We start from the raw sequence: 15161 nt of genomic DNA on the forward strand, positions 1-15161 counted from the left end.
ACAAATTTTTACCTTACTGTTTTACGTGGTAAAACGTTATCCAGTTTATAATACTTTTCATTATTTTATTTTATTTCGAAAACGATAACCAAGCGAAAATGGACACGACCACGGCCTATTTTAAGTTTCGAAGGCCTTTCTGGATTATTCAAGGTCAGCAAATTCAAGCGCGATTTATGACTTTAGCAAGTTATTACGGGTAAAAAGTAAAGTCAAAGGCATGTGGACTAAGTAAGTTCGAAACCCTTACTAAATCTGTACTTTTGGCATCAAGATCACGTGAGTCGATTGTGAATTGATTCAATGTGTATATATATATATTGTTCCTTTGTATGTATAAAACAAATTATGATTTTGAAAATTTATGTAATCAAATATAGGAAATTATGTGGCATGGATGAATTATCAGTAATCACCTAATTATAAACAGTAAAAACATTTATGTACGTAAACAAATCATCGAATATTATTAAAAATTTAATGCTCAAATTAAATATATTCGAGTTCGAATCTGATTTCAAACTCGAATGTTTTGACTCAAGCTCAATCCTATATCGTTCGAATAATAATGTTTGAGAATAAAAATTCGAACGTTTGAAAGAAAGCTTGAAAAATATTCATTTGATATATAATAATATTATATTGATAAAAATATTAAGACTCGCGAACGACATATTAACTATCAAACAAAATAACTTTGACTCAGTTCGACTCGAAAAAAGTCTGTATATTTTCGAATTTGACTTGAGTTAAAATAAATTCGAATATAAATCAAATATTTATCTAGCTGACTCCAAAAATTCACGAGCAAACTAAATTTGTTTAATCAAGTATCTTATATCATTTAAAATTGCAATATAAAATAAATAGCTTTTAAAATTGTTTTTGATGATATATGTGTGTGGCTATGGACATGCAATGAAACGCCATTTTCTTTTCGTAACAAAATTTACGCCTAAGTTGTGATCCGTAGACTTTCTTACATCACCTTAGACGCTATTTAACACACACACACACACACACACACACAAGTAACGGGTAAAATGAAGACATCAACAAGGAGCTATCGAATAATGGTACAAAAATTCTCAAGATTAATCAAATATTCAGCTATTTTTTTCACTCGTCCCTTGACTATGAATCCCTTGTAAATATAGCTCCACGTCCTCGAGATGATCTTTGACTATTTCCTCCAAGGTGATTCCTCGGGCAACAATACAATCTTAAGCCATCCACATTTAAGTAAAACACACACAAGAAGTTCACATAATCATGTCTTTAACGGAGCCTTCTTCTCGCGGTCAGAAATTCGAGCAGGGGCATTGGAGTGCGATTTAAACCGGCCCCTACCCCCTCCATCATCCTTTTCCTGCATAAAGACAAGTCGGTGCTTGATATCTAAATTTCAAAAAATAATTTAGGGCAGAGCAATTTATATGAACCAAAATACACCACATCTAAAGAATAATCAGGTGTGTGGTTCGGAGATTACAAAAAGAAGACCGTAAAACTTTGAGCTGGGAAAAAAGCAGTGTGCCATAACTGAGTTAGACATAATTGTCGGAATTCACTGACAGATGAACATGCTTCCACATTTAAGCTTCCTTCAAGATTCTTCTCCATACCAACATCCATTCCAAATTTCCAATGTATAGAACAATTTACAGTTTTTCTAATCACAGCAGAGTTTAAATACAAGTGAAGCACGACAAAATCAGGAGACATCCACAACTAGTTTGGAACTGTGGTTTTTCTGTCAATGGTTCTCTAAATATGCATACATGATGATATTAAAGAGGTTGCTATAGTAGCCCTTCAATTTTAGTTATGTTGCATTGGAAAAAAAGATAATGATGTGACAAAACAAACTCATCTAGGATAAGCTTTAGTTCATTACCTTTTTCTTAACTATCTGTACCACATCCTCGTCCTGAAGAGAGTGACTAAGACCGCAATGTTGTGGATAGTGCCTTGCACTCACACCCCAAACTAGAACATACTTTACATCCTTTACCAGGCTCCGATGAATATGGTTACAAAAATCTTCAACTGTGCAGCCACCTCTACCCTGAAACAAAATAAAATGCAATGAAGATTATAATATACATTCCAAAAAGAGAATTAAAGTACACGTCAATGTAACAGAACTACATAGAACTTGAGCCACAAAATAGGTTCAGTAGAGGAATACAAATATAGAAAGTGGATTATTGATGAGAAACACAACATACAGCAGAAAGGACAACTGGATCAGAGAAGTCTGGTTGCTGGCCCTGAGGCTTTGTGTATATTCTCACAAGACCCATCTCTTCCCACATTTTTGCAAGCAGTCGGTCCAGATTTAGCTGTTGAAGCAACACAAACACACAATGTTACAAAGGAACTGACTGTGAATTGTTTGACCCAATTTAAGTTCCTATATAAACATTAATAAATGTCAAATGGCTGTCTTCCAAAAAACAACACATGTCCAGCATGTGTCAAACACGGTATGCTAAAGATTTACATACCTTCAAGTTGCAGCTAATAACAACTGAATTTGGCTGTCGTGCTAATCTATCCACATCGTCAATGCCGATCACATCTATCTTGTTATAGACATATATGCATTTCATGTACTTACGATTCCCCTCAATAACATCGATGAGATCATCGACCGTGGCGTCTTCACGAAACAAAACCTTAAACAAACATGAAACCCAACATCGTCAAGTGAAATCTTGGCCCAAGGTAATTCTTGATCTTCACAATCTGCAACTCTAAATAACATCCCAGCGTGCCCATAAATGGTCTAATTTCACATATGCACAAGTATTATGCACATATTACCTAGTGACTAGAGGTTTTGAGAACGGTTCAAAAGGCTGAAGTTTTTGTCGAAACAGAAAATGGATTGCATGCATAAAGAAAATAAATATTACAAATAAATATTACAGAGAGTAAATAATTTGTAGTAAAAGATAACTAAAACGAGTAAATTTACAGCACTGGTCATCATGCCACAGAGAGAAGAGAGTGAACAAGGGGGGAAATGTAGGGAAGGGAGAGAAAGTACCTCAGCATTGTGAATCTTGTACTCATGTAGTATTTGATAGCAAAGCTTCTCGTCAACATGAGTTAATGCCATCGTGCTATTAAAAGAAATCCCCCCTGTTTTTTTCTTTTTGAAGTATATCTGTCAGCAAGAGTCATGATGAGACAACTTCTAAAGCAGGAGGCCAGATTCCTACTGACAATAATATGTAACAAAGTTGAATGCCACTAATATGCATTACTTGAGGTGGTCTTTTGTTTAAGCGCAAACCCACAGCTTCAAGCTCCTTCGTCAAGATTTGTCGATGCCCTTCACTCTAAAATTACAAATTTAGGTGAAAGGTATACACCCAGGTAAATGATTAAATAAGAAAGTTGCATAAATGGATTGTAGGTGAAATTGTCACAGAGCAGAAGATGCCAAGTCAAATGATATTCAATGAGACTCGCAAAATCAGGAACACGACCAGTCACCATTTCTGAAAATGTCAACATGAATATTTTTTACAATCATGCAAAAATCGAACTCTTTCTCCATGCAAAATTGCCATTCATTGCTCATGTCCGGGATGAAAGAAAGAATACATCAATGCAACCGGACAGAAAACAGGAAGGGCAATGAAGATGATCCCCTATGTAGAAGTCTTCATTTCTGGCTGTTTTATTAGGAAACTATTATGGCGATCATGAGATGTTGGCTATGGAATGATAAAAAATTACCACAATATTCTGAAATATTATAAGCGGAATTGGATTTTTGTTTGTTATCAGTCATCAGCTCATGCTACTGGTCACATAAATGAGTTCAAGGTAACATCCCCTAAATATTAATGTTGATCTTAGCATATGCGATGTGAGCACACAGATTACTCACAACTAACAGCATGCATAGCAATCCACGAGTGAATTTATGAAACTACAAACATCTCACAAAATGTGGGCCTCGACATTAAATTCAAGATAAACAGCTGAATACACAACCATAAAATAATCCAGAATATCAATTTACATGGTTATCAATTTCAATTATATGGTGCTACTTCATTTTCAATATGTGAGATGAAAACATGAAATTAAGATAATAATAATACAATTTCGCTATTGCATGTTCACAACTAAAATGAAATATTTTCAGCAGCCAAGATATTATGTATATGCTTTCCAAACAGGCCATTCTTTCGAATAATCCCATCACATGCAGATATCAAGCAGACATGAATCATCATAATGTTGAATATGCATTAGCATTAGTATAACTTGTCATTAATTCATTGCAACTGATAATACTTGTAATTACTTTTGAAGCATCCAAAACCATCAGCACAATATCGGAAGATTTGGACACGGCAATAACCTGGCATTGAAAAAGAAGTTTCTATCAGGGTTTAGATCTTCAACATTTCTTCAGCATCGCTGCTGTAACAATTGTTTTGTAGAATATTTATTTGTAAACAAAATTTTCACCTGCCTACCACGCCCCTTTCCTTCTGATGCACCTTCTATAATTCCAGGAAGATCGAGGAGCTGTATTTTAGTATCATTGTAGTGAATGATCCCAGGAATACAGGTAAGTGTGGTAAACTCATATGATGCAGCTTCGGAATGTGTTCCTGTCAACAGTGTCAAAAGTGTCGACTTTCCAACACTGAAAGTAAAACCTTGTAAGACACATCTCCAAAAGAAGAATATGAAGGTAATGATGTAGCTTCAGCTTTCAAAGTTAAAATGCAATTCAAATTGGCAAGCTACATTTCTCTCAACTAACATTAACAGTCTTCCAACAAATTCTATCATATCTAAAGAACAACTTCTAAGGGTTAAAAATGAACTGGTAGCCATTGAACGAAGTTACAATAGTATAGAATGAGACAAGAACCATCAAAAGACACTTAACTAATCATCAATTGCAAAATAATCCCCAGAGAGTCAACTATGTGAAGAAAAATAGGATCCAATTTTAGAGTCATAAGCACCGGCAATTTTCTTTTTTCTCTCACTTTTTCCAACAAGTATTGAGAAAACAAACCTGGGAAAGCCTATCAGTGCAACACGTCCATGGCCAAATTTTGTAACTTCAAAACCCTCCCCGGCTCCACTTGAACCCTGATCCATAATGAACAGCCATCAGAACATGGCTTGCAAACTTAAGTAGCAATATTTTGAAAACTAAGAATACTGATATACAAATGAAGAAGTCATATACTTTCGGCGGCTCCAACAATTGTGTCCTCAGCTTCGCTATCTTAGCTTTTAGCTGACCCAAGTGGTATTCTGTATGGTTAAATTACCTCATCAGTATAACGTTTAGATTCAAAGAACAAAGTCACATGCCTATAATAAAAACCAAATTAAGCAACCGTAAAATAAAGAACACAGACTATAATCTCGAATACAAATCAAGCTCAGTAAACTCAAATTAAAACCATCGATAGGATAGTAAACAAATCCAGATATAGAACAAGTATAAAAATCGGGTGTTAAGAATGAATTCGTGAAGATCAAATGTATTTCAAAACGCATAACTGATCTCGTTATTAAAATTTTCCAGCTCAATTCACACCCAACGTAAAAGCCACACAGCAAATACAATATCTATCATCCAAATTAATAATGATAACATATACTGGAAAAAAAAAAAAAAAAAAAACCTGTTGCTTTATTTTTCTGCGTCCGGGCCATCTCAGCTTCAATTTCTTTGATCTTCTCAATGATCCCCATCCTGCTTCAGCTGTAATCATCCACAAAAACTGATATCATCCACCAACTAAATATGCTTCAAAAAACAGTTACACGGTCACATGGTTTCGGTCGAACTTATATAATTGATCAAAAAAAGGAAAAAATAACGTAAAATCAAGCTATAATCCAATCGAAGGAATTGATAATGCAATAATCTGTGTTCTTAATAAAACTCAAAACATAGATACGGGGAGAGAGTTTACTCGATGGAATGGTGAGATGCAGCAGATGATTTTTGATTGAGAGGAGGGGTGATGATTATTTATGCAGAAATCGTGATTACTCTGACTAGGGTTAGGGTTGCTATTCAGCTGTGGCACGCTTTCGCATTAAGAAGGGTGAAACTTGAAACTGTCCAACAAAGCGTATACGAGCGTCTGCCTATAAATGGACATAAGCAAACATCTCATAATCATAAGAATACATCATCAGCAGATGGATTGAATTGTTTACAAAGCTTCGAATCAAGAGGAAAACATAATATTTACAAATCATTCAATGGTATGTTGGAGATAATGTTCAATTTATTTTTGCAAAATTTTTTTATCATGTTCATTCAAATTTAAAAACAAGATATTCGAGAAAAAAAATTGACAAAATATTCTAGTTTCCTCACACGGTCTTGTAGAAATGTGATCTTATTTTGTTCATTTTGCTATGATTTCTATTGAACGTGAACTGCTTCGATATTCATATTTCATAAATCGATAGTATATTTAGTGATAGTAGTGCGAGCATTAATTTTGATGACGAAATTGAAATGTTGAAAATAATATAGTTAATGAAATTAGAAAGCTTTTTTTATTTAAACAAATAGAAAATAGAAGCTTTTGACAGTGTAAAGGGGTAAATTAACTTTTGTCGACCTAATAATTTCAAGAGTGTTTGCATTTTTTCAGATTCAATCCAAGCGGTTCAGACAGTAACCAAACCTGGTGAAGATCGTGGCCTAAATGGATGGATCATTACGGAAATCAAATCTTGCTTGGAATCTTCGGATTTTATATCACTTCGTCATACGAGAAGAGCGTCGAACAAAACAACTCATCATCTAACGAGTGAAGCTCGGAGGGACTTCCCGAATGACCGTACCGAGGGCATCAGTCTTGCCCCTGGGCTCCGGTGGTTACCTCATGGATCGGTAGGAAATACCATTCCGGCACATGCTACTGGGGAATGGTTTAATTGTATGTAACATTATGAACATCGTATTGACTGACTCTTTGAAGATGAATTAATAGATATGTGTGATTTATTTCAAAAAAAAAAAGTGTAAAGGGGTAAAATGATGCATAATATAACTGAATAAAAATATTTTCCGAAAAAAGCACTCAAAACTAAGAGAGAACAACTTAACTAATATCCAAGATAAACTGAATAAAATTATCAAGAATTACGGTTGTTCACTTGTTCTTCACATATTTAATCTCTAAAATCTCGACAGCATTTCCTCTGTTGTACCCTAGCATGTATTGAGGAATCTCTTCAAGATTGACGCGCTTTCCGACAAAACCACACCAACATTCCTCTTCAGCATCTTCTTCTTCAAAATCATCTAGGCCAAAGCCAAAATCACAAGATAAACAACGGGTAACCGGAACCACTGAAATGTTGGAACAGCGGCGGATTTGAAAATTTAGTTGGAAAGATGCTTACGACTAGAAAAATAAAATTTTATTTTAGGGATAGACAGTTGGCTGAAATTTGGATTTGCTTTGACACACAACTGTAATGCTTACCATCGAGTTTGAGATAACTAAGAAAGTGGGAATACCCATTTGCAACAACATCAAGATCGTTCATGCTGAAGTTATACCGTTTTTCGAGAGCCAAGTATAATACCTGAAATGAGTAAAAGGAACTATGCTTTTAAGGATAAAATGATGGTTCACAACAACCCATCAAAAGTTTCATAATCATCGTCAAGATAGATCGTTACAAATTAAATTTTCTTGTCCGGTAGCAGCGTTTATTATTGATATCTTGTACACATCAATATAGCTTATGCCTCTTGTAATTCACATTTAAAACAGGTTCAAAGAATTGATGTACCTTTTTTTGATCAGAGGACATGAGAACTTGTAATGTACTGAACAAAGCATCGGTTAAATCATCGTCGTAAATTATATCTGCAGCTAGTAGCAAAGAAGCTCTATTCAACTCTTCCACTTCAGAAACGATCCAACCATAGCTGGACACGGTGATGGAACTTATATTTACCAATATCCTAAAACTTTTTTGTTCTAGTAGATAATTTTTACAGAACAAGATACCTTTTCTGAGCTGATGAATAATCTATGTCCGTAGGGGGCCATGGATGGTTCCAATCAAGTTCACGTACATATACAGAAGCCTTTTCATGGTATAATCCCACATTCAGATGAACATTCTTAGCACAGTTACCAAGCACTTCATCGCCGTGGTCCGTTAACCAGCAAAGCAAAAATGTTAGCTCGAAGGAATCAGATGACAGATCCATGTATCCAAACTCGTGATAAAGAGTCATGGCATCTAATTAAATAAAGTTTTACCAGTTATGAAAACTGTGTTAGCAGCACGTGCAAGTAGCATGCCAATCAAACCTGTTCAAAAAAAGTGAAAGAAATTCCTTTCATACAAGAACCACGATGAGAAATACATAAACCGACTGGTTAAAGCTCACTGGTTCTATCAATCGCTATTTACTGTCCTTGGGCCAAAAATCAGAAGACTAGATCATAGGGACGAAATGATTCAACAAACCCATAAAACCAGAGATAAACAACTTCACCTGTACCGGCTCCAAGATCCACGGCAACGATTCCATCAAACTTGGACGAATTATACATCATATGCAGCACAAAATCGGCCAACACCAATTCTGCTCCCCAGACCTGATCGAGGAAAAACTCGTAACAATAGCACGCAGATAGAACAGAAGCTTTCCGTATGGCTTGTTAAATACACAGATTGGTATTGAGAAGAAAAATAAGAGATGAATCCACTGGAATTAAAGAAAAGAACGAAACATCACTACCAAAACATGGTAACATCTTAAAAAGGGTAAAAATAGAAAAGTTCATTTGAATTGAAGGTATGATGAGCATTCCGAGATGATGAAACAGATTTCAGTACCTGGAGACCAACACTTGGGATAGATGAGGTAACATGATGCTGTATGGTGATGACAAAAGAATCATTCCCCCGATCTGAGCATTAAAGAAACAGCATTTCTCAACAAATTTCTCACCCTCTTTGTTTTAATTTTCCCTCTAATTTGTTTGAAGGATTGGGAGATTGAGTGAAGGGTATTTTCAAATTTTCAGAACCATAAGACGTAGGAGCCATTTAATCAAAAGACTTCTGGTTAACATTTTAATTTCCGAACTACCACCTAAGAAAATCAACAAACAGCAGCCAAAAGCCTATATTGGAATTGACATAACTTTCATTTCAAATTCAGAAAAAGTCAAGTGCTTTGTCAAAGCAAAGGATCTAAAATGGCTTCTCCTGTTCAAATTAAACATAGCTCAATTTACATGGAGAATACAACTTTTCAACTGAAGATTCTATTGCGTTATACGAGGCTAGCTGAGAGGATCTAAAGATCAACCACCCACAAACGTACATATGAACTCTACTAAATCGAACAAAAAGAAAACTCATACATTCTCACCACACGGTCAGTAAACATGGTGAACAATTCTCTAATACTTTAAAAATAGTAATATAACATGACTGAAACTTAATAAAAGCCATCAAAAGACAAGATGTGATGAAAACTATATAATTCTAATAGTCGACGAACACTTACCAGTCTGCTGAGTCCGCCGAGGTAGAATTAAATCGCCATCTTCATCAACTTCACAAACTTTTGCCCCCACTGTACCAGAACCATCTCCAATCCATTCCACTGCTATATCATCAAACATATTAAGAAACCGTTATCTATAACAAACCACTAAATTGCAAGTCTTGTAGTAAAGTTCATGAATAGAGATACATTTCAATACGAACGAGGTGGATGAACCCAAAAAAATTTAAACTTTATGCAAAGATTTTTCGGAAAAATGCAACTTTCTCTACATTAAACAGCCTCCTCCCATATCTCAATTGCCCGTATCAAATACTGACAGAGTTGACGAATATTACATAGAGCGATCAAATTGTTCTACATGGGCAACTATTGATTTTACTGCTTCGTACATAGAGAGTGTTCTTAAATAATCATATATTGAGTTCGGTACAAAAAATCGACTGAATTAAGCCGAAGAATGGACGGGAAAATACCCTTGCGACGTGGAAGTGAGACTGTAAAATGGGAGACATGAGGACCGGAGTGGTTCGGAGGACAGCCCAGGTGAACCTCACTCATCACCTGTTCCTCCTCCGACTCGCCACCGACTTCTTGCGTCGGAGACTCTTCCGGAAATCCTGTACCTCCGCCTGTCATCGTCCTGTCCGTTGAGAGTGAGAAGATCCGGTTGGTGGAGCTGTGAGCGGCTTAAAGAAGATCCAGATAGCTGCTGGATCACGGGAACGGGTGGATCGCTACGGCCCAATTCTTAAAAAATGGTGGACCCTACATCTATATTATATATTAAAATATTAATTTTTTTTAATAACTAATTTGATCACATTATAATATAACATCTTTAAATATCATAATTCATAAAAACTTCTTAAAAAAATCGTAAAACCCAAAAATCTAAGACTATCATACTCCATATTTTTATTTATAGTTTTTTAAAAATTATTACATTTATCTTATATATTACTTTAATTGTTCATAATGATTGACAGTTAAAAAATTTAACAAACAAATAACTTAATTAAGAAATCTATGTACTTGAAGAATCGCTTGCAAGAATTGATAGTCTTTTTCTAAGATATCAATCACAGACAAGAACTTGTGTGATCACGAGTCTTATTTTGTAAGACATATTTCTTATTTAGATCATCCATGAAAAAATATTATTTTTTATATTAAGAGTATTATTTTTTATTAAATCGGTAGGGTTGACGTGTCTGACAGATAAAGATTCGTGAGACCGTCTCATAAAAGAGCTACTCTCAATCAAATTGTTTTCGGTCCTAAATTTTTATCTTTCTACTATTAAATAGTAGTATGGTGTTAAATCGTTTTGTGTAACAATAAAAATAGTTTGCGATTATTTTTCGATATACATTGAGTAAATTTTTGTATCATATTGAGAGTTGCCATAAGTACCTATGGTGTACAAGAAGAATTACACTTCCATTGCTCTTCTTATTTTTTTCTAACAAATGCTATGTTCAATCCTCTCCATCCACCTCGACAAGCCCGGCCTTTGATTTTCTATAAGCTGGATAAAAGCGTCTAAAGGTGCAATTCCAAAGATCTATAAAATATACGTGCTTACACACCACACTAATCAGGTAAATTACACTTGCGATGGACTCATCTGCTAGTCACACTATCACCTGCTTCACCAGTTCGGGGTGTGAAAGTCTTTTATGTAGCCTATTAACAACCATTGTTTGGTTAATTTAATGCAAAAATTATAAGGAAATATATATGATTCTCGAAAATAATCAAAATATGACACATTAATTTCCAAAAGAATCTGCAGGATTATTGTAAACTGGTATGAGTTTGTACATCACAATCAAATCAAGTATGTATTTTTATCATCTAGTAACCATAAAGAGCTGGTGTACATATTCCTTGAACAATATATTTAACTAAGAATGTGGAGAAATCTGACGATGAAGAATTATCAAATACACGTACATCAGGTATACTTCACTTCCCTCTAAGAGCTGCTAATCTGGCCACAAATTCATCATAGTCCGGCAGTTTGGGATGCACATGGCCGTTTCCGTTCATCATCTCGGGCTGTAAAGAAAACGCTCTAGCGTGTCCTTTATGGGGCTCGTTGGTTGGGCTCGTGACTTCACCGGGAAGAGACGATACCCTGTTTGGTGGCAGCTTGATGTTTGAGTCTGATTTGAAGGTTCCACGGGGTGCTTTTTTCCTGCTGTAATGAAGTAGGAGGTTATCCATCATCTTTTCTTCTTCGTCTCGTTCGTTGTTGTCGCCCTCCTCGTCTAAGAATTTCAAGGTTCTTTGCCCCTGTGCCACTGCTTGTTCTTTGTTTGTTTCTTTCGATTTTTCCTCGTTCTCGTGTGCTGGTGGGGATTTCAGGGGCCGCCTCCTCACAGATTTCGGCGCTGGCTTAGCTTTAACAGTGGGATATTCTTGATCATCTGTTTCTTTAGGTTCCGCCTTTTCGTGGCTCGATGTTTTTTTGACATCGGATTTGATATATGGAGGAGGGATTGACCCGTACTTGAGAGGCTTTTCTTCGTGTTTTTCTTCATTCGGAACACGGGATTCTGGTTGGTTATACGTCTCATTTCTTACAAAAGTATCCACTTGAATGTCCTTGATTGGAACACCTTCACTTGTGTATTTCTGTTCGTAACCAGAGAGGCCATCTTTCCTCTGAGAACCAGTACATTTTCCAGGGTTCCAGCGTACATAATCTGACCTGTTCCTGGATTCGTTCTTTAGAACTGAACCTTCGATCCTCTCACGCGAAAGGTACAGTTCATCTTTGAAATCATCAGCAGTATCCTGTAAGATAGTTGAAAATTTCGAAAAAAAATAATCTTTAGGAATTAGGCCTAGTTTGTGTTTAAAATGTATGAAAATATGACTCAGCTCTTACCTTTTTACCAGCAGTTTCATGAGACAGCTTGTTTTCCAGAGCTTTTGAGCTCCACTCCACGCCTGATTCTGCAGCAACATCTTGCAATAACTGAAGCTTCATTTCTTTCGAGGGGTGGCTAGATTTCAACTTCTCCATAAACTACACAAGAAATACGAAACTCTTGGATAAAATTCAAGTGACTGGACGGACGCAAGCAGATATATATTCTATCGATTAAATCATTGGCACTTTTGGTATTTGAAAGACAACATATTCGTTCAGAAAATAGATATAGTGGAGATGTGCAGATATGTATCAAATAAGAAATGAGCTTAATCTAGAAACATGCAAATAAGAATCGGACAGAATGATTTACTTGTTTCGAAGATGTGGAACAACAACTTATAATTTGACACAATACCTGTTTGTCGACATAAAAATCCAGCGAATTCGTGTATCTCTCGGAAAATAAAGTTCCAAGTTGCCTCAACTCTGGCAGTTCAGCAAGTCTTGCTGCTGCAAACATCAAAGAAGCTACAGCTTCCCTGCACTCCTGTGGACATTCACTGTGAAAATAAAACATCAAGTTTCAGACTAATGCGTAGGCAATATCATTTATCATGTTTCTTAGATGCTTGCACTGGAGATCATACCTCTGTTTATCCACGGTTCCAAGATTATTTGCGATGGTTACACAACATTGATCGACGAATTCGAAACAGCTGGACCGATTCAACTCCTTTACAAGTCCTTCAGCCTGTTTCAAGATTGACAAAAATTATACATAAAATTCGAGTACTCTTTATATGCTATTCTTCCATATTTTAAATGAAAAGTAATATATTTGACATAAAAAAATAATAAATTTTTACGAGTGATTTGTTAATATAACAATATTGACAAGTGAAAACTGTCTTATAAGACATTTATGAAAATAAGTTCTTTCAAAAATATGAAGTTAATACTACTTCTCCAAATGTATGATATCATAACTATTAATTTGTTGTATGTGAAGTGTGAAAGATTATTGAAATCAGTATTATAAGAAATAACAGTGATAAATTTTAATTTTTTATGATTGAAAATAAGTTTAAAGGATTAATAAAAAATAAACACAAAATACGTTGCCTTTGTGTATAATTGAATTTAACTAACATAAAGATAGTGGACGTCTGGACGACTAGGTAAAAGTTTTTTTGCACTATGATTTTATTTGCAAAAAATGTTGATGCATTTCCACATCGGGGTTAGCTAGCACATCTTTTATTTTAGAATAAATTCGCGACATAACCTATTGACGTCTTCATATTTTTTTAAAAATTATTAATTGAATTAAATATAGAAAGAATAAAAAAAACTGTGTACGCGACGTTGTCATCCCACATGATTTTATCTTAATTCTTTCTATCATATTTTTTTATGCGTAAAATTATGTGACTATTACAAAAGAGCAACAATCTAATGAATGAATCTAGCTATAAAGTTGACATATAAATTAATTAAAATTTCTAAATAAGAAGATATATAACCATTAAAAATATAACCTTTGATTTTATTTAATTAGTTATAATATGTTTTGATTTTTATTACATCATAATATATATATTTTCTTCATTTATAAATTTTATGTATGTATATATTTTGGGTTAAAAGTTGAGAAGTAATAGCAGGTATAAAGGGCCGGGGTGTGCATGCATGTATCTCCTAAAAAATGTTTTTGCCATTTTTAATATACATATTAAATCTTAACTAAATTTATTATAAAAAATAAAATGATGCATTTATAATTTAATTAATGAGACAAAAATTTATTGGCATGCAATGACAAGAAATTGAACAAATCCGACCATCTCAACCTCTACAGACCCCTACTCGATGCATGAAAATCACAAATTCGGGGAAGAAATGAGAACAGGCTTCCGTGGGACGCAAATGGGTAGAAGATTGAGAATTTGTGGCTTCTTCCTTCATTAGGATCATGGCGAGTTCACAGAAGTCTTTCTCTTCAAATAAATTCTCAATCTGCATGAAACCATCAGTTTTTCTCATGGAAAAAAGGATCACATCCTTAATTACACAATTAGAAAATGGCAACTTCACTTGGGATCTTCTCCACCACTTTGCGTGGCAATTATGGACACACGGCATCTCCTTTTTCAGACTAGCAATGCCTTCTTCTGCCAGAAGAATACGCCCTTGGTTCATAGAGTCTACCACCGCAACATTCTTTAGGTTTGGAACAACAACAAGAAGCGCTTTTATATAACAAATCCCCAGCGTGTTATCATGCAGGTAAGATACAACAATATTAAAAAAATCATCCAACATGCGTATACTATCATCGTTTTCACAGTTGTTGGTGAAAACAAGTGTGAAGTTAGATGAATCAGATTTCCACCTAACCAACGATTTAGAATCGCGTGCCGCGTTCCACAATGTACCGAATGAAAATCGAATCGTTACAGATTCAAGGCAGTGGAGTTTTTTCAGAAAGTCTATGATTCCTGGTGGCCAAACAGGAGATACCATATCGGATGGGATCATTTCGGATGGGATCAGCACAGAGACAGAGCGGGTTTGAAGAACAAGTGCGGCAAAATGCTTGGAGACCGAACGACAAATGCATAACCATTTGGGATCCAAGATTTTGTCGAAAATGGAGATGATTAGCTCCTTTGGAAGACGATGGAAATAGTTTTCTTCAGGCTCCATCAT

At 35.2% G+C, this 15161-nt stretch overlaps 3 protein-coding genes across 5 annotated transcripts; all 3 read right to left on the reverse strand.

Moving 5' to 3' along the window:
- Positions 1-914: 914 nt before the first annotated feature.
- LOC142520607 (developmentally-regulated G-protein 2) lies at positions 915-6135 on the reverse strand. Of its 2 annotated transcripts, none has more exons than XM_075623658.1 (12): positions 5976-6135; positions 5682-5761; positions 5237-5304; positions 5060-5136; positions 4498-4678; positions 4331-4387; positions 3276-3350; positions 3056-3175; positions 2511-2681; positions 2232-2345; positions 1898-2068; positions 915-1369 (listed from the first exon to the last, which is right to left on the reverse strand). In XM_075623658.1, exons 2-12 carry the CDS (start codon positions 5749-5751, stop codon positions 1271-1273), a joined length of 1203 nt encoding a protein of 400 aa, XP_075479773.1. In that variant the 5' UTR covers positions 5752-5761; positions 5976-6135; the 3' UTR covers positions 915-1270. The 2 variants fall into 2 exon arrangements, with proteins under 2 accessions (XP_075479773.1, XP_075479774.1); XM_075623659.1 differs by having other exon boundaries at positions 5961-6132.
- A 904-nt stretch (positions 6136-7039) lies between these two features.
- LOC142521259 (uncharacterized) lies at positions 7040-10315 on the reverse strand. Of its 2 annotated transcripts, none has more exons than XM_075624490.1 (9): positions 10042-10315; positions 9566-9667; positions 8887-8960; positions 8543-8645; positions 8304-8354; positions 8046-8196; positions 7825-7963; positions 7512-7614; positions 7040-7327 (listed from the first exon to the last, which is right to left on the reverse strand). In XM_075624490.1, exons 1-9 carry the CDS (start codon positions 10202-10204, stop codon positions 7176-7178), a joined length of 1038 nt encoding a protein of 345 aa, XP_075480605.1. In that variant the 5' UTR covers positions 10205-10315; the 3' UTR covers positions 7040-7175. The 2 variants fall into 2 exon arrangements, with proteins under 2 accessions (XP_075480605.1, XP_075480606.1); XM_075624491.1 differs by having other exon boundaries at positions 9566-9664; positions 10042-10312.
- A 1030-nt stretch (positions 10316-11345) lies between these two features.
- On the reverse strand, positions 11346-13261 carry LOC142521378 (uncharacterized). Its single transcript, XM_075624579.1, has 4 exons — positions 13100-13261; positions 12868-13012; positions 12465-12605; positions 11346-12370 (listed from the first exon to the last, which is right to left on the reverse strand). Exons 2-4 carry the CDS (start codon positions 12970-12972, stop codon positions 11537-11539), a joined length of 1080 nt encoding a protein of 359 aa, XP_075480694.1. The 5' UTR covers positions 12973-13012; positions 13100-13261; the 3' UTR covers positions 11346-11536.
- Positions 13262-15161: the final 1900 nt, after the last annotated feature.

The sequence above is a fragment of the Primulina tabacum genome, chromosome 12 (assembly GCF_025594145.1).
Source record: "Primulina tabacum isolate GXHZ01 chromosome 12, ASM2559414v2, whole genome shotgun sequence".
Taxonomy (NCBI): domain Eukaryota; kingdom Viridiplantae; phylum Streptophyta; class Magnoliopsida; order Lamiales; family Gesneriaceae; genus Primulina; species Primulina tabacum.

Excerpts from the sequence above, each read along its gene's own strand:
- LOC142520607 (XM_075623658.1), bottom strand. The coding sequence starts at position 5,751 with ATGGGGATCATTGAGAAGATCAAAGAAATTGAAGCTGAGATGGCCCGG. Across the intron at positions 5,305-5,681 it reads GCAGAAAAATAAAGCAACAG|AATACCACTTGGGTCAGCTA; the intron begins GTTTTTTTTTTT and ends TTAACCATACAG. Across the intron at positions 4,388-4,497 it reads GAAAGGGGCGTGGTAGGCAG|GTTATTGCCGTGTCCAAATC; the intron begins GTGAAAATTTTG and ends TTTCAATGCCAG.
- LOC142521259 (XM_075624490.1), bottom strand. The coding sequence starts at position 10,204 with ATGACAGGCGGAGGTACAGGATTTCCGGAAGAGTCTCCGACGCAAGAA. Across the intron at positions 8,961-9,565 it reads TCGGCGGACTCAGCAGACTG|ATCGGGGGAATGATTCTTTT; the intron begins GTAAGTGTTCGT and ends TTTAATGCTCAG. Across the intron at positions 8,646-8,886 it reads TCCCAAGTGTTGGTCTCCAG|GTCTGGGGAGCAGAATTGGT; the intron begins GTACTGAAATCT and ends TTCCTCGATCAG.
- LOC142521378 (XM_075624579.1), bottom strand. The coding sequence starts at position 12,972 with ATGTTTGCAGCAGCAAGACTTGCTGAACTGCCAGAGTTGAGGCAACTT. Across the intron at positions 12,606-12,867 it reads ATTTTTATGTCGACAAACAG|TTTATGGAGAAGTTGAAATC; the intron begins GTATTGTGTCAA and ends TTTCTTGTGTAG. Across the intron at positions 12,371-12,464 it reads ATGAAACTGCTGGTAAAAAG|GATACTGCTGATGATTTCAA; the intron begins GTAAGAGCTGAG and ends ACTATCTTACAG.